At 61.3% G+C, this 20,911-nt stretch overlaps 3 protein-coding genes across 4 annotated transcripts; 2 read left to right on the forward strand and 1 right to left on the reverse strand.

The window, feature by feature from the left end:
* Positions 1–96: 96 nt before the first annotated feature.
* Positions 97–13,399, forward strand: LOC142049013 (WD repeat-containing protein 62-like). Its single transcript, XM_075076376.1, is given in 31 exon segments — positions 97–277; positions 843–934; positions 1,018–1,080; positions 1,535–1,592; positions 1,826–1,996; positions 2,156–2,290; positions 2,683–2,865; positions 2,945–3,105; positions 3,502–3,676; positions 3,773–3,910; positions 4,370–4,545; positions 4,733–4,824; positions 5,834–5,959; positions 6,292–6,359; positions 6,462–6,583; positions 6,705–6,780; positions 7,677–7,788; positions 8,006–8,069; positions 8,343–8,462; positions 8,553–8,686; positions 8,792–8,844; positions 8,958–9,161; positions 9,324–9,463; positions 9,871–9,995; positions 10,154–10,294; positions 10,400–10,526; positions 10,600–10,711; positions 10,822–10,888; positions 11,015–11,100; positions 13,180–13,298; positions 13,300–13,399. Coding segments are annotated over 31 exon segments (3,702 nt in total). The 5' UTR covers positions 97–109; the 3' UTR covers positions 13,394–13,399.
* Positions 13,400–14,666: 1,267 nt separating this feature from the next.
* Positions 14,667–17,493, reverse strand: POLR2I (RNA polymerase II subunit I). Of its 2 annotated transcripts, none has more exons than XM_075076384.1 (6): positions 17,394–17,493; positions 16,543–16,597; positions 16,239–16,312; positions 15,616–15,690; positions 14,983–15,034; positions 14,667–14,891 (listed from the first exon to the last, which is right to left on the reverse strand). In XM_075076384.1, the coding sequence occupies exons 1-6, from the start codon at positions 17,465–17,467 to the stop codon at positions 14,829–14,831; spliced, it is 393 nt and encodes a 130-aa protein (XP_074932485.1). In that variant the 5' UTR covers positions 17,468–17,493; the 3' UTR covers positions 14,667–14,828. The 2 variants fall into 2 exon arrangements, with proteins under 2 accessions (XP_074932485.1, XP_074932484.1); XM_075076383.1 differs by having other exon boundaries at positions 16,239–16,372.
* Positions 17,494–18,145: 652 nt separating this feature from the next.
* TBCB (tubulin folding cofactor B) lies at positions 18,146–20,473 on the forward strand. The gene is made up of 6 exons (XM_075076388.1): positions 18,146–18,324; positions 18,914–19,057; positions 19,321–19,417; positions 19,746–19,937; positions 20,039–20,111; positions 20,217–20,473. The coding sequence occupies exons 1-6, from the start codon at positions 18,178–18,180 to the stop codon at positions 20,332–20,334; spliced, it is 771 nt and encodes a 256-aa protein (XP_074932489.1). The 5' UTR covers positions 18,146–18,177; the 3' UTR covers positions 20,335–20,473.
* The last annotated feature ends 438 nt before the right edge of the window (positions 20,474–20,911 follow it).

A 20,911-nucleotide genomic window follows, 5' to 3' on the forward strand; every position in this document is an offset into this window, starting at 1 on the left:
CTATTGGCCGAGTGACAGGAAGCCTCAGGGCGGAGCCTTGCCCCGCGGCTCCGCGCTGCTATTGGGCGAGGCGGGGGAGCCGGGCCGTGAGCGGCGTGGGCGGTGGCCAATGGAGAGGGGACCCGGCTTTCCGCGCGCCGTTCGGAGCGGTAACGAGCAGCGGCGACCCGCAGCCATGGCGGCGGGGGGCTACGGGGCGAGCGGCGGCACCGGGCCCGACTCGCCTCCGCTCTTCAACCCGCGGCAGCGGTCGGGGCACCAAGGCCCGGAGGAGGCGGTGAGGAGCGCCCGGGGCGGGCGGCCGCTGGGGCGGTGGGAGGGGCGGGGATTCGGGAGAGGGGCGGGGCTTTCCGCATGGTGGCGGGCCTTGGGGGCTCCCCATGTGGGCGGGGCTTTGCGTAGGAGATGGCTTGTTGGGGGCGTGTCCATGGGAGGTGCAGCTTAGGGAGAAGGCGGGGTAAAGGTTCCATGGGGCGGGGCTTCGGAGAGGGGCGGGGTTGGGTGGGTCCCTACGGGGCGGAGCCTGGGGAGGGGGCGGGACTGAAGGTCTGGGGGCGGAGCCTGGGGAGGGGCAGCGCTCAGGGGGTCTCCATGGGGGGAGGGGATGGCAGTACTTCCATCCAGGCTGTGCTTTGGGGATCCCCCACGGGGATGGGGGAGATGAAGTGTGGGACACGGAGTGCCCATGGATGCCCTGCACCGCCCCAGGGCCACCCCTGGCGGGTCAGGGTCCCATCCTGGCCACACGTCCAGCCCCCCGCCCCCCCCCCCCCCGAGCCCGCCATGTTCCCCCTGCCCCCTCCAGCCCCATGCCCATGGGGCTGCTTCCTCCTCTCCCCCAGGTGATGCTTGAGAAGGTGCTGGGAATCACCGCCCAGTCCAGCAGCAGCCTGGCCTGCCACCCAGCTGCCGGGCTGCTCGCCTACCCAGCAGGGTAAGCATCCGCCAGGAGCCCCGGGAGCCCCTCATGCCCCCTGACACCCCAGCCGGGGAAAAAATTGTCCCCTTCCTATGCAGGTGCGTCGTCGTCATCCTGAATCCCCGGGATAACACGCAGAGACACATCCTGAACACCTCCAGGTACCCCCCGACACCTCCAGGTACCCCCGTACACTTCCAGGTACTCCCAAACACCTCCTGAACACCTCCAGGTACCCCCCGACACCTCCATGTACCCCTGTAAGCTTCCAGGTACTCCCAAACACCTCCTGAACACCTCCAGGTACCCCCCGACACCTCCATGTACCCCTGTAAGCTTCCAGGTACCCCCAAACACCTCTAGGAACTCCAAACACCTCCAGGTATGCCTCAAACACTGCCTGAACACCTTCAGCTAACCCTAAACACCTCCAGGTACACCCAAACTCCTCCTGAACACTTCCAGGTACCCCGCAAACACAGGCTGTGCCATACATTGGGTTCCAAGAACAACCTCGTGCAGCTTCCAGTATTCTTCCTCCCTTCTTCTCCCAGTAAACCCTCAGTTTTCCCTCCGGAGCCACACAGTTGTTAATGAAAACCCGATGTTTTCCAGGAAAACCCTAAGTGCGTTGGCCTTCTCACCCGATGGCAAGCTCCTCGTCACCGGAGAGGTGGGTACCACTTGTTTATAGTCACCTACACCCCAATTTTGGCTGTCCCGGCACTGGCGGGATGGAGTATTATCCCTCCACTCCTTTTTTGGGGTTTTCTACCCAATTTGGGATTGCGCTGGGCGGGTGGGAACACCCTTTAGGGTCAGAGGACGTGCCGGGTGGCCGCAGGGGCTGGCGAGAAGGGGAAAGCCGCCGCCACGCCGCTGTTTTCCCCCCGCTGCCCGGCGTAGAACGGACACCGCCCGGCCGTCCGCCTGTGGGACGTGGAGGAACGGGCGCAGGTGTCGGCATTGCTCGGTCACAAGTACGGCGTGGCTTGCGTCGCCTTCTCCCCCAGTGGCAAGTACCTGGTGTCGGTGGGCTACATGCACGACATGGTGGTCAACGTTTGGGATTGGAAGGTGAGCTCCGGCTGAACTGAGCTGAAAGCAGCTTGAAATTCCCCAAATCGGGGTGAAAACCCAGCCCTTTTCCCTCTTTTCTCATGGTTGCTCATGGCTACGGACTTTTTTGGGGGCTAACGCTTACTGTGCACGACCCAACCACGTCTTTCCGAGCAGAAGGATTCCCTGGTCGCGTCGAACAAGGTGTCCTGCAAAGTGACGGCTGTGTCCTTCTCCGAGGACAGCTACTTTGTCACCGTGGGGCAACGCCACGTCAAATTCTGGTTCCTGGACTCGTCGAGGGATGTGAAGGTGAGGGGGTGCCCTTTGCCGACACTGTCTCGGGGGCACGGGCAGCCGACAAAGCCGATCTGGGGCCGGACGCCGCTTAAATCCTCATTACTAAGCCGATGTGACACGGGAGTGGGAGGTTTCTGTAGAAAGACGTGAAGAAAATGCCAGGTTTTCCTCCCAAAATTCATGCCACGTCCTTCCTGAACGTTGCTTTGCTCTGGTCATCCGGCGCTGGACCTCGAAGGCGCGGGTGTTTCAGCTCAGCGCGGAGCTGGGGAAGCTCCAGCCGGCGAAAGATCCCTCTGGCGGGGAGCGCGTGCGGGGACGGTGCCGACATCCAGCGGTTGGGAGCCACTTCCTTCGTTAACACTCATTAACGTCGTGCTGGAGACTCTACCTTCGCTTTGCAGATCAACGAGACGGTGCCGCTGGTGGGACGCTCGGGGCTGCTGGGTGAGCTTCACGACAACGTCTTCTGTGGCGTGGCCTGTGGCCGAGGGCCGATGTCCGGCAGCACCTTCTGCGTCTCCTCCTCGGGACTGCTCTGCCAGTTCAACGAGAAGCGGATGCTGGAAAAATGGATGGTTCTGAAGGTGGGTGGTGGCGGGGGATCACCCGGAACCCCCCCAGCGTGAAGCCCAGCGGCAGGGACCTTACCCGCTCTGGCCGCAGGTACCGCTGGCAAACTGCCTCTGCCTCAGTGAGGAGCTGATATTTTGCGGTTGCGCCGACGGCACCGTGAAGGTTTTCCGGGCTCGTGACATGTGCTACCTGAGCGACCTCCCCAGACCTCACCCCCTGGGCGTGGATGTCACGCGGGCCCCCCCACCGAGGTACCGCACGGCAGCAGGGATCCCCCGCTGTCCCCTCCCGAACTGCCCAGCACGGCTTTTTGTTGCTGAACTGCCGGGTTTCAGACCCCACAGCTCTCATTGCTCGGCCCTGCGAGCTCGCCTCGATGGAGCTCTGAGCTGAGATGGGTTCGAATCGGTGCCCGATTTCACCCACAGTGAAGGACGGCGAGGACGGGTGGGCGGTGTCAGGCTTACGGGGGGGGCGTCCCTTCGTTTTCCCCTTCGTTTCGGGGCTGCATGTTGGGATACGGCCGCCGTTTTGTTTGCAAATCAAATCTGCCTCCGGTGGAGTGCTCGGTGGGCTCTGCAGGGGCCGGTCCCCCAAAACCCTGCTGCCGCGGGATGTGACCTGACCCCCTCTCCCTCTCCCCGAAGGCGGCCGGACCTGGTATACCCCGACACCATCGCCTTGGCCTACGACACCTGCAACCACTGGCTGTCCTGCGTCTACAAGGACCACAGCATCTACGTCTGGGACGTCGGGGACCTGCGCAACATCAGGAAGGTGTGGTCGGACCTTTTCCACAGCTCCTTCGTCTGGAGTGTCGAGGTGAGGGCGAGCTGGTCCCACCGGGGCCATTTGGGGCACCCGCAGCCCCCCTGTCCTTCCCTGCCCCGACCCCGACACATAACCCCCTGGGTGCAGGTGTACCCCGAATTTGAGGAGCAGAGATCCTGTCTGCCTCCCGGCTCCTTCCTGACGTGCTCCTCGGACAACACCATCCGCACTTGGACCCTGGAAAATGGCTCCGCGCGGCCTGTCCAGGGCAGCGCCTACAGCACGGTACGATGAGGAGGGGGGCTTCGTCCCACCTCCCTGCCCAAGGCAGCCCCCCAAAACTGCGCCAGAAGCTGGGGAAGCTCAACCAGCTCCCTGGGCTCTCATTTGCGGGATTTCCCTCTAGAAAACGAGGTTGCTGGAGGTTTTGGGGTGGTTCCCGTCAGCTTCTTGCCACTTTAGGTACAGAGCTGCTGCCCCAGCGGTGATTTTTAGTGGGTTTTGGTGATTATAGCAAGCTTGGAATCTGCTTTCTGTTCTCCTGTGCTCACTATTTCTGTCCAAATGACCAAAGGGCACAATTGTGCTTCTCAAACCCTGGTGTTTCCTGAGCGGGGAAAGCATGGAAAAAATAAAGCGGGGATGTTGGAAGCAGTTGGGTGATGGGGGTGGGCTCCGCTCCTCCCCAAAGAGCTGCCTGCGCTGTACCAGGGGCCTGACTGTCCCCTCTCCTCCCACGCCAAGACCCTGCTGAACATCATCTATGTGGACAACAACACACAGCACCTCCAGGATTCCTCCAGCGTGCCTGACCGAAGTGAGAACGTGGGTCACCTTGATGTCAAGTCTGGGGTACGGGTGATGAAGATCAGCCCCGACGGGGAGCATTTGGCATCAGGGGACAGAGGAGGAACCATCAGGCAAGTGGTGCTCGGAAAGCTGACGGAGGACGGGCGCGGTTGGGTGCCTGGGTGGGCTCCCCACTCGTTTTACCTGCTCGCCTTTCTCCGTGAGAACCTCCGAGCCCCCTCACTGCGTGCCGACAGCGTTCCTGGCCCCCTTCCCTGGTTCTTGGGGGGCTGAGCTGTCGACACGCTTCCCTCGCAGGATACACGAGCTGCAGTTCATGCGGCAGGTGGCTAAAGTGGAGGCTCACGATTCAGAAGTTCTTTGCTTGGAGTATTCGAAGCCAGAAACCGGTAAGGCTTCATCCCAACGGCGGTGTAGGGCAGTGCCAGCGAACCTTGAGGCTCGGCTTCCCGGTGACCGGCTCTAACCGGTGGGAAAGCTTCTCCTTCACTAAATGAGTTGAAGAATCCTGAAAAACGAGCTTTGCAGGCAAGGGCCTCTCCTCTGAGAAACCACCGGGAGTTGGAGACAAGCCCCCGGGACGCACAGCTAACCCCACTCAGCCTGTGCTGGGGGTAACCGACCCCTCCAAGCAGTGGCACCTCCGTTCGCTCTTCCTTTAACACCCGGCATGGTTCAGCCCCAGTCGGCAACTAAACACCCCGCAGCCGCTCGCTCACTCCCCCCACCCCTGGGGGACGGGGGAGAGAATTGGAAGAGCAAAAGCAAAAAAACCAACTTGTGGGTGGAGATAAGAACAGTTTAATAATTAAGATAGAATAATAATGATAATAATGATAATTATTATAGTAATAACAATAATGATAATATAATAAAAAGGAAAAGGGAGAAAGGGAGAAAAAACCCACAGAAACACGAACGACACAGCCGCTCCCCACCCGCCGACCGACGCTGCCCGTCCCCGAGCCGCGGTTGCTCCCTCCCTCCCCCGGCCAGCCCCTCCCAGTTAACATACTGGGCATGACGTTCCATGAGATGGAATATCCCTTTGGCCAGTTTGGATCCGCTCTCTCGGCTGTGCCCCCTCCCCTCCCGGCTCCTTGTGCCCCCGGCAGAGCCTGGGAAGCTGGAAAAGCCCTTGACTAGTACAAGCCCTGCCCAGCACCAGCCAAACCGTCGGTGCGTTACCAACATTGTTTTCATGCTAAGCCCAAAGCGCAGCACTGGGCCAGCTGCAGTGAAGAAAATTAACTCTACCCCACTCAAACCATGACAACACCCCGCCTAGAACCGGTTGACATTGAAATCCTTGCAGGGAAATGACAGCAAATATACTGTTGTGTTAACAAAAACCTTTAGCGTGGCGTTATTTTACCACCTCTTTTCCGACGGCTCCAGGAGCAGCGCTGCTGGCTTCGGCGAGCCGGGACAGGCTGATCCACGTCTTGAACGTAGACAGGAACTACAGGCTGGAGCAAACCCTGGATGATCACTGCTCTGCGATAACGTCGGTGAAATTTGCTGGTAGGCAGCTGAATTGCATCCAAATTCCCTGCCGTCGGGCTGCCTTTCGCCTTGTTCTGCCTTTCTGTCTGGCTTTACCTACCTAAACTTCAACGTCTGCATTAGAGGGAGCTCCTCGCTAGAAAACAAGCATCTTGGGACAAGAGCATGGAGCCATCCATTGGAGGGGATCCGTAGCGGGGGGATCCCACCCTGGGATTGCATCCAGTCCTTAAAATAGTCATTTTTGTAATGGATTTATTCATAAATAATAATTTTTTTGGATTCACTCGGTGGCGAATTGGGAACGGACGCGATCTCCCATCGCCTTCCCCTGTGCTCTCTTCACTCAGGCAACGGGGACATTCAGCTGATCAGCTGCGGCGCCGATAAAAGTATTTATTTCCGCAACGCTCGACAGGTGGGTTAGCAGCATCGCCACAGAGGGGGGGACACACCTGCTATTTCTCCCCAGAAATCTGACGAGCGAGAAGGCAACACGACTCTCCCCATCTCCCTGCAGCTCCCAGACAGCTTCAATTTCATTAGGACGCATCATGTCGCCGAGAAAACCACCTTGTATGACATGGACATTGACATCACGCAGAAATACGTGGCTGTCGCCTGCCAGGACAGAAACGTCAGGTGAAGGCGCTTTTCTGCACCGGCTCAGGCTAAATCCGCGCCGGGATCGCCTTTCTTCTCCCGGCTCCGGTGTCCTCGGCGGGCTCGTTGCCGGCTTGACGACATCCCGCTCCTCTCGCAGGGTGTACAGCACGGCCACTGGGAAGCAGAAGTACTGCTATAAGGGCTCACAAGGAGACGAAGGCTCCTTGCTGAAGGTAAGAGGGTGATTTTCAGTCGTCAGGGTGTCCCTGACAGCTCCCTCAGCACAGGGCAGGACCGTCATCGGTGTGGAAGGGCTTGGGGCTGAGCCATCGGTACCCTCGAGGGAAGAGCTGCCATCCCGAGGGACCTGGAGACGTTGGCCAACGTGAACGTCATGAGGTTCAACAAGGCCAAGCGCGAGGTCCTGCGGCTGGGCGGGGGCAATCCTCTGTCCCGGCGCGGGCTGGGGGGTGGACGGACGGACAGAGAGCAGCCCTGCGGAGAAGGACTTGGGGACGCCGGTGGGTGACAAACGGGGTGTGAGCCGGCAATAGGGAGGGGATTTGGGATTTGAGACCCGCCGCGCATCCAGCTCTGGGGACCCCAGCAGAAGGCGGCCGCGGAGCTGCTCGAGCGGGTCTGGAGGAGGCCAGGGAGATGGGCCGGGGCTGGAGCAGCTCCGCGGCGGGGAGAGGCTGAGGGAGTTGGGGTCGCCCAGCCTGGGGAAGAGAAGGAGACCTTACTGCGGCCACTCAGTACGTAAAGGGGCTCGTAAGAAAGATAGAGAGAGACTTTTACCAGGGTCCGAAGGGACGGGATGAGGGGCAACAGCTTTAGACCGACTGAGGGGAGGGTTAGGTAGGACGTGAGGAAGAGATGGTGTATCGTGAGGGCGGTGAGACGCTGGAGCAGGTTGTCCAGAGAGGCTGTGGCTGCCCCATGGTGGGAAGTGTCCAAGGTCAGGTTGGAGGGAGCTTGGAGCAACCCGATGGAGCGGGAGATGTCCCTGCCCGTGCCAGGAGGCTGGATGGGGGCTCTTGGAACGTCCCTTCAAGCCAGACCCCTCCTGCCCGGTTCCGTTTGCCTTCCCACCTGCAGCCGAGCCCGACCCACCGCTCCTCTCCCCCAGGTGCAGCTGGATCCCTCGGGCACCTTCCTGGCAACGAGCTGCTCCGACAAGAGCATCGCCCTCATCAACTTCCACTCTGGGGAGTGCGTGGCGAAAATGTTCGGCCATTCAGGTTCAATTCCTCTTGAAAACCTGGGGGGTGCCTGGGCAAAAGAGGGAAGACGCAGAGGAGAGCTGCAGGAAGCCCCCTGCATGTCCCCCATTTGGCCATGAAACCTCCCCAATAACACCCCCATGCACCCGTTATGTCACTTAAATCTCCTGAACAAGCATGGGGGTCGTGGTCCTGACGTGGAACCCCTTCCCACACCTCCTTCTCTTTGGCACAGAAATTGTCACGGGGATGCAGTTCACCTACGACTGCCAGCACCTCATCACCGTCTCGGGAGACAGGTAGGGGCCAGCAGACCTAAAAAATAACCTGATTTACGCCTTGCCCTATACACCTCGCCCTATATGCCTTGTCCCTATGCGCTTTGCAAGACACTTCGGGAGAAGAATTGGCTTTTGCAAGCGCTGGGTGGGAGGTTCGCACAAGTGGAGGCAGCGCTGAAGGGCTGAGGTGGATTGAATTATTGAGGGATTTAACATAAACCCCACCCCGTATCCAAAATCTGGGGGCGAACTGACTTTCCCACCCACCCCGCCCCGTCATTCTACCCCCAGCTGCATCTTTGTTTGGCACCTGGGCCACAAAATCACCAGCAGCATGAAGCAGCACTTGCTGGAGCTCGATTTGCTGCAGCCAAAGTGGGTGAAGGAGCCCGGTCCCCCAGCGCAGCTCAGGTAGGGGGGGGGAAAGCCCCTCGCCCCATGGGCGCCCCAAAAATGGGGTGGGACGGAGCTCGGCGGTCCCACCGTTCTCCTGTCCTCCAGGCGGGAGACCCATGTCGTGATCCCTGGTGGGATGGCAGCTCCCACTGCCAGCGGAGCTTCCGACGAGGAGCCCGAGGAGGAACGAGATGAGGCCTCAACCCCGCAGACCCCCTCCATGGAGGACTCGGAGCCGCGTGCGTTGCGGGCCAGGCTGCCTTTGCAGCTGTACCCTGTTTTTCTGCCCGTCTTTCCTCCGAGCGGCGCGTGGCACCGCTCCTAACCCCGCTCTCCCCCTCCAGCTCCGGCGTCCATCCTAACCAACGGCAGGATGCCCATGTGGGCAAAGAGGCTGGTAAGTCGCATGGCCGCACCTAGAAATGTAATTTAATTTAATTTAATGTGACCGGATGAAGATCTCTCTGCTCCATTTTCACCCGATTCCCTCTTTTTTCCCTCCCTTTCCAGCTCGGAGAGGTGGAGGAAGGGGACAGGGTGGCCACCAGACCCCGGAGGAGCTACCGGCCGCAGGGGCGATGGGCAGAGCACGCCGAGAGGGACCCCTTCAAGACCCTGCTGGAGGCGGAGCCACCCTACTTCACCCCCCTCAAATCCTACCTCGAGGGCAACGCGGAGTGCGAGCGCGGCAGCCTGGAGCACTTGCTTTCAGAGGTCAGTTGCCCCAATCCCGAGCTATGAGGGGCCGGACCCTGCGCCCTCAATCAGCCCTTGCTGGATTCCAGTTTTAACCATCCCGGGAGTCCCCCCCACCCACTGGCACCTGTCTTTCTGGGAAAAATCCAGCTACAGACATCAGCTCCCCATCTCTGGCAGGCGGAGAACTCTGCCAGCGACCTCACTGAGGACTTCCAGCTCTCCGAGCCCTTCCCAGATGAGGAAACCAACAGAGGACTGGAATTGGTGGATACAACTGGGACCAGCCTGGAGGAGCTGTGCGTGCTGGAGGCGAGCAGGTCAGTGCTGGCCAAAGTGAAACGCAGCATTTGCTACCAGTGTTAAGTCAACCTCTCCCTGCTAGTTCGGGCTTTATTTAACATCACTGCGCCAAGTCCCAGCTCATGCCGAGCTCCATCGCACCCTCATTCCCACCGCACCCTCTTCCACATCGTGGCTTTTCCTTTCAAGCCTAATGTCAGAGCGTTTTGGCAACGCCTGGCACCATGGGGCAGGACGGGCTCCCCAGCTCACTCCAAACCTCCAATCTGGCTCCTAAAGCTCATCAAGGGGTTGGAGGAGGGAAATTTTTTGGGTGCGACTGAACCCCACCCCGACCGCGTTCCGGCTCAGAGCGATGGCGAGTGCAGACCCGGCAGCAGCATCCGGTGCTCGGCTGGCACCGACCCGCTCGCTTTCCCCCAAGGCAAAGCATGCTGGAGCTGCCGCTGCACCCCACGTACCCCGGGGAGATCGGGATCGGCCGGGAGGATGCCTCGTCCTGCGTTTCACCCTGTTTGGGAATGCTGGTGCCTTGCTACCAGCCAGCAGGTAACGCCAGGAGCACTGGCTTTGCCGGCGCTAAACACTTGTGACTGAGCAAAAGGCCGGGGGGTGGATTTAGCTCTTGGGGGGACGTGTTGGAATTAAAACCACCTGGTGCCAACATCCGTTGCGGCGGGATTTCCTTCCCGGCTCCATCCTGGCAGATGAGGACTCATTGGGCTCCGCCGGGGACGCAGAGGAGCTGGAGGAGAACCCGCCATCGAGCAGCTCCCTGCCGCAGACCCCGGAGCAGGAGAAATACCTCAAGCAGCACTTCGAAACGTTGGCGGACGCCGATGCCAGAGGTAACGGGAAAAACTGTGGGCAGACGGAGCCGGTGCGCTCGGTACAGCTGATCCAGGTGGATCGCAGGGATAGCGGAGCTAACACTTCCTGACTCACGGCCGCAGAGAAATTTGATGGCTCCTTAAAGGATTTGAAACCACCCAAAGCTGAGGATGAGGAAAAAAACTTGTTCTTGAACCCACGTTTGAGCATTTCAGCCCGGTTCCTCTTGCGCTGCCAGAAGAACAGCAGGTGGGCATCAGACGCTGTGTTCGTCTGGAGAGGAAGTGGTTTCCTGCTCCCAACCCCTTCTCTTGTCCCGCAGGCTGGCGGCCATCCTGCTCCTGCGGGCACGGCCCCGGCCGCAGAGCCCTACCCATGCCCAGGAGCCACTTAGGGACGAGCCAAAAACATCTGAGGAGCTCCAGCAATCAGAGGCGAGTCGGTTTTCTGCCTGAGAGAAGGGGAAATATTGGGGAGAAACACCCAAAAAAAGGCATTTTCATTCCTCGGGCTGGACTAAGTGGCATTTCCATCAACTTTTTAGAAACCGACAGATGAAAAACCTTGCGAAATGGGAGAGGAAACAGGCTCCAACACCGGCAAACCCACGGGTGAGCATTTGAGGACAACGAGGGGCTCCCTTCACCCCAAAACCCCCTCCTGGATGGGGACAAGGCAGTTATTTTGTCCCCTCCCGGAGCGGGGGACATGGCTCACAGCAGCTGCTGTGCCCACAGGACCCCACCTCCAGGTCAAGACCTTCACCACGGCCCTGCAGCTGCTGCAGACGCACTTCCAGGAGATGCTGGAGTGCTACGACCAGGTCGGTGCCTCCCAAGGCAGGGGGAACCCCCTGATTCACGGCGTTTTGGGGGGGGTTGTTCACTTCTTCCTCCCTCGGAAGACCAGCCGCTGACACAGTCTCATGCAGCATCCTCGCAGAGCAGCTGGCAGCTCATGGCTTAGGCTGGCGTACCCTTCACTGGGTTAAAAACCAGCTGGACGGCCAAGCCCAGAGAGTTGTGGTGCATAGAGCTAAACTCAGTTGGCGGCTGGTCACCAGCCATGTCCCCTGGGCTCAGTTTTAGGGCCAGTCTTCTTTACTATCTTTATCAGGAATGCAGATGAGGGGATTGAGCGTGGCCTAAGTTTGCAGATGGCTCCCACCAAATTGGGTGGGAATGTCGATCTGCCCCAGGGTAGGAAGGCTCTGCAGGGGGATCTGGACAGGCTGGATCCATGGGCTGAGCTTAATTGGGTGAGGTTTAACAAGGCCAAGTGCCAGGTCTTGCACTTTGGTCACAACAACCCCAGGCAACGCTCCAGGCCTGGGGCAGAGGGGCTGGAAAGCTGCGTGGTGGAGAAGGCCCTGGGGGCGCTGGCTGACAGCCGGCTGGGCATGAGCCAGCAGTGCCCGGGTGAAGTTTAACAAGGGCAAGCGCTGGGTTTTACCCCTGGGGCGCGGCAGCCCTGGCTGTACAGGCAGCCTGGGGCACGAGGGGCTGGGGAGCAGCTCTGCGGGGAGGGACCTGGGGGCTCTGGTCCATGGCAGGTTGAACACGAGCCCCCAGCGTGCCCTGGCAGCCCTGAGGGCCAGCCGTGCCCCGGGGGGCATCGAGCCCTGCATCGCAGCCGGGCGAGGGGGGGGATTGTCCCGCTCTGCCCCGCGCTGGGGTGGCCTCACCCCGAGCGCTGGATATAAATGATATAAAGGATATAAAGCTCCTTGAGAGCGTCCAGAGAAGGGCGATGAAGTTGGGGAAGGGTTTAGAGGGGAAACCGTACGGGGGGCGGCTGAAGTCCCTGGGTTTGTTCAGCTGGAGCAGAGGGGGCCGAGGGCAGCCTCATGGCCTCTGCAGCTCCCTCCTGAGGGGAGGAGGGGGGGCAGGGCTGGTCTCTGCTCTCTGGTGACCAACGCCAGGCCCCGAGGGAATGGCAGGGAGATGTGCCAGGGGAGGGTTAGGCTGGGCATTAGGAGAAGGTTCTTCCCCCAGAGGGTGATGGAGCCCTGGCACAGGCTCCCCAGGGAGGCATCACGGCACCAGCCTGGCGATATTCCAGAAGCACTTGGCCAAGGCCCTCAGAGACCTGGTGTGAATTTGGGGTGTCCTGTGCAGGGACAGGGGTTGGGCTCGATGGTCCTTTCGGGTCCCTCCCAACTCAGGACATTCAATGATTGTAGGTGGCCAAGGAGGCCACCAGCCCCCGGGCTTGTGTCAGCACTGGGGTGGCCAGCAGGAGCCGGGCAGGGATGGGGCCCCTGTGCTCGGCCCTGGGGAGGCCCCACCTCGAATGCTGGGCTCAGGTTTGGGCCCCTCGGGACAAGAAGGGCCTGGAGGGGCTGGAGCGTGTCCAGAGAAGGGCAGCGGGGCTGGGGCAGGGTCTGGAGCACAAGTGTGCTGGGGGGCGGCTGAGGGGGCTGGGGGGGTTTAGCCTGGAGAAGAGGGGGCTGAGGGGAGCCCTTCTCGCTCTCTGCAGCTGCCTGAGAGGGGCTGGAGTGAGGGGGGGGTCGGTCTCTGCTCCCAAGGAACAAGCGATTGGAGAGGAAACGGCCTCCGGTTGCGTTGGGGAGGTTTAGGTTGGCTGTTGGGGACTATTTCTTCACCAAAAGGGCTGTCAAGCGCTGGCAGAGGCTGCCCAGGGAGGCGGGGGAGTCGCCACCCCTGGAGGGCTTTAAAAACTGTGTAGATGCAGCACTTGTGGACATGGTTTAGGTGCTGTTGGGTCGATGGTTGGCCTTGATAATCTTCGAGGCGTTTTCCAACTTTAACAGTTCTCTGTTTTGGGGGTCAGAGCCCCAGAAAACCACCTGGCGTGGCTCACCTCAGAGCCAAGGCGCCGGCAGAGCGTTTTAACCACCCGGCAACGAACGGAGGGTGACGAAGGGATGTGTCTCCCGCAGGTGACCCTCTGCGCTGAGGCCACCGAGGAGGACCTCTTCCAGGCGAGGATGGCACTGGCCGGCCTTTTCAGCTGGGTGAAAGTAGAGCTGCGATCCCGTGGTGTGACCAGTGATGCTGAACCCCAAAACCCTGGCACTGCTCCGTGCCTACTCCAACCCCCTCATGGAGAAGGTCTGGAGGAGGTTGGAGGGCAGCAGCCCTGACATGCATTAAATCGAGGTATTGGGGTGCCGACCCCCCTTCCTGGTTACATTTTGGCTATTTTTTAGGCAATTCTCTACATTTTAACCATTTTTGCAGCTCTTGGATGGGTCTTTTTCTCCGGTTTCCACGTTGTCCCGCTCGGAGCCCCTCAGACACCCACCAAATGCCCTGACCGCCACATCCCCTCACAACCCTGACCCTGTTTCATGGCACCGGCAGCAGGACAGAAGCCGCCATCACTGTTGGTTTTCAAGGTTGTTTAAATAATAAAAGGCTATAGAACCAAAACGAGGGGTTTTTGTGGTTGGTGGCTCTGGCATCCGACGATCTCGCTGGGCCCCACAAGACTTCCATGCGGCAATTCGGGCTTCAGTGAGATGTTGGGTGACTGGAGGGTGGTTCAGGGTAGCCAGGGGATGATTCAGGGCCCAACCGGGCAATTTCAGGTGCGGAAGAAGGAGATTTTGAGCAAGTCAAGGCTCCACAGAGTGATTTGAGACAGGGTGGGGGCAATGTGGGGGCATGGGGAGGTGATTTGGGGTACCCAGATGGCAATTTAAAGCACCACGACTACAATATGGGGCACATCATGGGCAACTGGGGGCCCTGGGGATGCAAACTGGGGTCCAGTGGGGCGAGTTAGAGCCTTGTGGGGACATGTGAGGCTGCTGTGGGGTGATATGGGGCAACTGGGAGACAACAGGGTTACAACCTGGAGCCCACTGGGAACAATTTGGGCCCCCCGGCTGTAATTTGAGGCCCACGGGGACATTTTGGGATATCAGTGATGTGATTTAGGGTGCACTGGGGACAACTTGGGGCCCACAGGGACATTTTGGGGTATCAGTGATGTGATTTAGGGCCCACTGGGGTCTATTTGGGGTTCCATGGCCACAGTTCAAAGCCCAGCAGGGCATTTTGAAGTGTCAGGGATGCAATCTGGTGCCCCAAAAATGCCCCACTGGGCCTTGAATTGCAGCCATGGGGCATCAGGAATGGAATTTAGGGCCCCCTGGGGACAATTTGGGGCCCCATGGGGACATTTTGGGGTACCAGGGATGCAATTTGGGTCCCTGTGGCTGCAGTCTGGAACCCAGCAGAGCATTTTGGGGTACCAAGGCTGTGATTTGAGGTCACTGGGGATGATTTGGGTCCCGCAGCTGACATCTCCACAGGGAGGCAGCCCCCCCACCCCCCATGTGCACCCCAAATGCCCCCACACAGCACCGCTCCCCCCTGGAGCCATCCCCCCACTCCCCACAAAGCCACTGACACATCCTGCTGCCAAAAAAATAACCATTATTGGCACTGAAACGCCACCCCAGTGGGGATGGGTGCGACGGACCCAGGGTCGGGGGGCATGGGGGTTGCTGTGGGGGAAGGTTTTGGGGCGACGGCCACGATCTGGGGTGATTTTGGGGTCTGAGAGTGTCTCTGGGCGGCGTCACTCGGTCCAGCGGTGTCCGCAGTGCGGGGCGGTGCAGACGTAGTAGAGCCTCATGGCATCCTGGGGGCAGGAGAAGGGGGTGGTCACGGCAGTGGGGGACAGGGACGGTTTTGGGGGGGATGGTGACAGTTTTGGGGGGGCGTCACCTCACCTCGGCTCTGGCGCTGTGGGACTGGAAGAAGACAGCCTCCTTGTGCCCACACCTGAGGGAGGGAGGAGGGAACAGTGGTGACGGCGGGGGGGACATCGGAGCTATGGGGGTCTCCTCGTCCCCATGTCCCAACATCAGGGGGCCCCACATTCTCGGGAGGTCCCCATCTCCCCAGGAGGTCCCCTATATCCCCACATCCCCACTGGGGGGTCCCCGATGTCCCAGACACCCCCAAAGGCATCCCCATGGAGGAGGTCCCCACCTCCCCGGGGGCTCCCTGACACCCCCACAGGGGTCCCCAATGTTGCCACAGGGGGTTCCCCAAGTCCCTGACACCCCCATGGGGGTCCCCACAGCAGGGGTCCCCATGTCCCCGGGAGGTCCCTGACGTCCCCACAGAGTGGGGGGGATCCCCACATCCCCAGGAGTTCCCAACACCCCCACGAGGGTCCCCATGTCCCCACATCCCCAGAAGGTCCCCAACCTCCCCCATGGCTCCCCAGGAGGTCCCTGACACCCCCACAGGGGTCCCCAGAGTGGGGTGCCCACCTCACCCGGAGGTCCCTGACACCCCCATGGGGGTCCCCACGTCACTCCCCAAAACCCCACGTGGATCACCCCGTCCCAGCTCACTTCTGGCAGGGGTGGTCCTCAGTGCGGGGCAGCGTGGGGTCCTGGGAGACGTCAGCGATGATCTGCGTGAGCTCACTGCCAGGAGACCCCCGGCGCATTAATGAGGCCCCTTAATTACCCCGGGCTATTAATAACCCTAGGAACCCCCCATTAATTACCCCTAATAATTATCCCCACCTTAATTGCCCTTGATTATTCTCCCTTATGACCTCCTATTTACCCAAGTTGCCCCTTAATCATTCTTATGAACCACCCCAATTATCCCCGTGTTAACTATTATTGATTACCCCAAAACTGTTTTCTCTTATTAATCACCCCCATTAATTACCCTCACATTTCCCTTATCATTTCTATTATTTATAACTAAATACAAGACACATTATTTCTAATTATTGCCTCCCTTTATTAATACCTCACCCATTACCTCCCCCTAACTACTCTCATTAATTACCCTAATTTCTATTCTCCTAATTACCTTCTTAATTACCCCACTGCTTCCTTTTAATTGTTTTTCCTTTATTAATTGCTCTTTATTAACATTCCTCCCAGGGTGGGGACCCAGGCATACGGGACCTCTAATGAGCTCACCCCGCTAATGAACGCGCCCCAGCTAACGAACTCACTCCACTTCATGGGTGATCTTGTTGACATAGATGCAGCTATTGTCAGCCTCTTGCTGGTAATCGCAGTTGCGGCACTGAGGGAAACGCTGGGGGTTACGGACTGGTCCCAGTGTCAAACTGGGAGATGTACAACCCTGTGAGGTGACGGGACTGGTCCCAGTGCCCCAGTGGGGGTTGCGGGGGTGGGCACAGCCTGCTATTGCAGTGGGACTGGTCCCAGAACCACATAGGGGTTGGGGGGTGTGTGTGTCATGCAGACCAGTACCATGGGACTGGTCCCAGTTTGGGGGGGGGGGATACTCACAGCGTAGAGCAGGATCCGGTTCTCCTTGTCCTCTTTGGGGTACAGCATGTTGTTGCTGGGGAGGGGGGAATATAGGAGGAGGGGTGGGGGTTGTTACCGTGGGGATTTGGGGGGCGCTGCGTGGGTTTGGGGGCTGCACCCCCTGGGGAGGGGGGACTGGGGGACCCTGGGCGAGGTTTGGGGGGCAGTTAGGGGGTATTAGGGAGCCTCGGGGGGGAGTTTAGGGGGGCCCGGGAGAGAAAGTGGGGGACCTCCGGGGGCTCAGGGAGAATTGGGGTGTCTGAGGAGCACGGAGAGTGTCAGGAAGCCTTGAGGAGGGGTTTGGGGGTCATGAGGGGGTGTCAGGGAGGCCTGGGGCTTATTGGGGGGCCGGGGGGCAAGAGTGGTATTGGGGAGCCCCGGGGAGGTTCGGGGGGATCTAGGGGAATACGGAGAGCCCTTGGGGGATATCGGGGGGCCAGTGGGGTCTCAGTGGAGTACTGGGAGGGCCGTGGTGGGGCCAGGAGGGTGTCGGGAGCCCCGAGGAGGTACTGGGGTGCCGGGGGGAGGCCTTAAGGGGGTATTGGGAGGGCTAGAGGGGTATGAGAGAAGCACCAGGAGGGTATTGGGGGGGCGCGAGGGGCTCAGGGTGGGATTGGGGAAGCTACGAGGGTATTGGGAGGCCGCGGGGGGCTCATGGGGGGGCCCAGCGGGTATTGGGGAGCATTGAGGGGGTGCCCGAGGACCCGGGGGGTGTCGGGGAGCCCTGGGGTGTATTGGGGGAGCCGCGGTGGGGGCTCAAGGGGGATTGGGGAGTCCTGGGGCGGTACTGGGGTGTCGGGGTCCGATCGGGGGGTGCCGTCGCCCCTCACCACTCCTGGCAGAAGCGGATCCCCACGAAGCCGGGCTCGTAGGTCCCGTCCGCCTCCATGGCGGCCCCGCGCATGCGCACGGCACCTCCCACCCCTCCGCGCCAGCCCCCCCCCCCCCCGACGGCGGCCGCGCGGGGACAAACCGCACCAGAGCGCGAACGGGGCTGCACGGCAGGGCGGCGCGTGCGCGCGTGCACCCCCCTGCGTTGCACACGTGCACCCCTGTGCAGCGCTCTGTTGCACCTCCCCTGCTCCCCTGCATTGCACACATACTCCCCCGGGCGTTGCACACGTGCACCCCCGTGCTTTGCACGTGGATATTCCGTGCGTTGCATGCCCGCACCCCCCGAGCATTGCACGCCCGCACACCTTGCATTATTCTATTCCGCCCCCCCGTGCATTGCACATGTGCTTTCGCCGTGTGTTGCACACCTCCGCGCATTGCACCTCCGCACCCCCCCCATGCACTGCACACCCGCACCCGTGCATTGCACATCCGCACGGCTGCATTGCACACACACATCCGTGCATTGCCCCCCGCCCCCCGTGCATTGTTCTATTGCACGCCCGTGACTCGCGCCCGCCCCCCGCCCCGCCCTCCCCCTCTGCCCCGCCCCTTTCCCCCAGGGGGCATACCTATTGGCGGCTCGGCGGCGGGCCGCCTGTCGGCTCCCCTCCCAATTGGCCAGCCGTCATGGAGGGGGTGGGCGGTTCGGCGGCTGTGATTGGCGGAGAGGCGAGGGCGTGGCGAGGGCGGGCCGAAGGTTCCAGAAGCGGCAGCACCATGATGGCGGCGGCGGAACCCGGGGCTGTGCTGGGGCCGGGGTTGGGGCTCGGGGCGGGCTCCGTGTCGCTGGCCGTCAGCAGCAGCCTCAACGCTTTCCGCGCCCACAAGCGCTACGGCACCGGCCTCACCATCGCCGAGTTCAAGGTACCGGGGCCATGGCCTTCCCCGCTGGGCGGGGCCTTCCTCACCCTCCTCCTCCTCATAGGGCCTGCCTCAGCTCCGGCCCTCCTCATCCTCCTCCTCCTTCCCCTCACGGGGATTGGGCTCGGTGCTTCCCCATCACGGGGAGCCAGGCCCTACCGGGACCCCTCTCCCTCCTCCCTCTCCTTCATCCTCATCCTCCTTATCCTCCTCACAGGGAGCCAGGCCCTACCGGGACCCCCCTCTCCCTCCTTACGGGGAGGGGGCCCCACTAAGCCCCCCCCTTCTTTCTCCTCATCTTCCTCATGGGGAGCCAGGCCCCACTGCGACCCCCATTACTCTTCCTCCTCCTCTTCCTCCTCCTCACGGGGAGCCAGGCCCCACTAAGACCCCCCCTTCCTCCTCTTCATCACGGGGAGTAAGGTCCCACTGGGACCCCCCCTTCCTCCTCTTCCTCCCGGGGACTGACCCTCACCTAGTCCCAATCCCCCACTGTACCATTATGAGACCCCCTCACCCCTTCCCGGCCTCACATCCCCCGCCCAGCAGTGCTCCCACCATTCCTAGTTTCCCCACCCCATTTCTCTCCCAGTGCAAACTGGAGCTGGTGGTGGGCAGCCCGGCCTCCTGCATGGACTTGGAGCTTTACAGTGCCGAGGAGGAGCTGCTGGGGCGCCTTGACTGTGACGAGGCCCTGCTCGGCTCCTACCCTGTGGCCGATGGCTGCCGCGTGCACGTGAGTCCCATCACCCCCTTTTTTGCCGCTTTTCACCCCCAAATTCACCCTGAAGCCGCCCCATTTCACCCCATTTCCCTATTTTTCCCCCCAAATCCGCGCTGTGTCGTTGCACCCCTTTTCTCCCCCCAAACCAAGTCCTGTGTCCCTGCTGGTGCCTTTTCCTGCCTTTTTCACCCCACAATGGGTCCCCTCTTGAAGGGGGACCCTGTGACAACACCCCAAAGTGGGGGTGCACCCTCTGGACTAACGGGGTGCCACAGGTGATCGACCGGAGCGGGGCTCGCATTGGGGAGTATGAGGACGTCTCGCAGGTGGAGAAGTATGAGATGACGGAGAGCGACTACGACAAGCGGCCAGGTGATGCCGGCATCCCTGCGATGGTCACCTCCTGCCCCGGCTGAAGTCCCCTCTGTCTGTGTGTCCCCCGAGGGGTGACATGTCCCACCTCTGCGGTGACAGCTGTTGAGGGGACAACCCCTTGTCCCCCGCTGCGTCACCGCCACCGCAGTCGAGGTGACACTCTCCCTGTCCCTGCTGTGTCACCTCCCTGGTTGAGGTGACAACCCCTTGTCTCCTGCGATGATGCTGCCACCACCCCTGCCGCGTCCCCGTTTTGGGGTCTTCTCCTGGGTGCCAGTGCCGCCGTTGGTGCTGCCACCCGCTGACGTCCCCGCGTCACCCGCAGAGTCGCTGCGGTCCTTCCTGCGCCAGCGCCGCTGGGGACGTTACGACGCCGAGGGGATGCGCCAGCGGGCGGCTGAGCAGCAGCAGTGCCGAGCGCAGGAGGCCACCTTGGCGGCCGCCCTCCCCGTGGGCGCCCGGTGCCAGGTCCGGGTCCCAGGACAACCCTGCAAACGGGCCACCATCATGTATGTGGGTATGTGTCCCCAGAATTGTCCCCAAATTGCCCCCAACTCTCCCCCTCCGGGGGTGTCCCCAAAACGCGCTAATGGCCCCACCCGCCTTCCCTCCCCGCAGGCGAAACCGACTTTAAGCCGGGATATTGGGTAGGCGTCCGCTACGATGAGCCGCTGGGCAAGCACGATGGCAGGTAGGGTCCCCAAAGGTCCCCAAGAGTCCCCAAGGTGTCCACAAAATGTCTCCTTTTTAGAGGGGGTCTCTGGACGCCCCCCCAAGGTCTTTCCCACCCCTGCAGCGTGGGCGGCCGCCGGTATTTTGAGTGCCAGCCCAAGTACGGCGCCTTCGTCAAGCCGCAGACTGTCACCCCTGGGGACTTCCCCGAGGAGGACGATGGCCTTGAGGACGAGCTGTGAGGGGACACGGTGGGGGGGGTGGGACACGCACACTGGGGACACCGGGCAGGGGGCTCTGGGGGACAAAACAGCCTCAAATTGCTGCTTTTTCCCCTTTTTTGCTGTGCGCCCCCCCCAGCGCTGTCCCCTCCCCCTACCACACCCCAGTGCTGGTTTCACCCCAAAGTACCCCAAAATTCCCTCCCCGCGACCCTCGGGATTCCTGCCCCCCTTCCCCCCAGAATGTCCCCCCACGGGCGCTGCCCTCCGGGGGGGCGGGGCTGCCCTCGCTGGCCACGCCTCCTCTCCCCGGGGGCGTGGCGTGCTGTGTGCTGCGGACAGTAAACAGATGCTCCCCGGATTGGCCACGCCCCCTTTCTGCGGGAGGGGGGGTGCGGTGTGGTGTGTCCTGCAGCCAATGGGCGGGGACTCGCTTTTCTGGCTGCGCTCCCTCCCCGCTGGAGGCGGGGGGTGGTGTGTTGTGTGTTGCAGCCAATAGGCGGAGGCTGTCCTCGCTTGCACGCCCACTTCTGGAGGCGGGGTAGCCTCTCACCGGCCACTCCCGCCCCGACCACGCCCCATCTCCTCTGGAGGGGGC

This window comes from Phalacrocorax aristotelis, chromosome 30 (assembly GCF_949628215.1).
Source record: "Phalacrocorax aristotelis chromosome 30, bGulAri2.1, whole genome shotgun sequence".
NCBI classification, from domain to species: domain Eukaryota; kingdom Metazoa; phylum Chordata; class Aves; order Suliformes; family Phalacrocoracidae; genus Phalacrocorax; species Phalacrocorax aristotelis.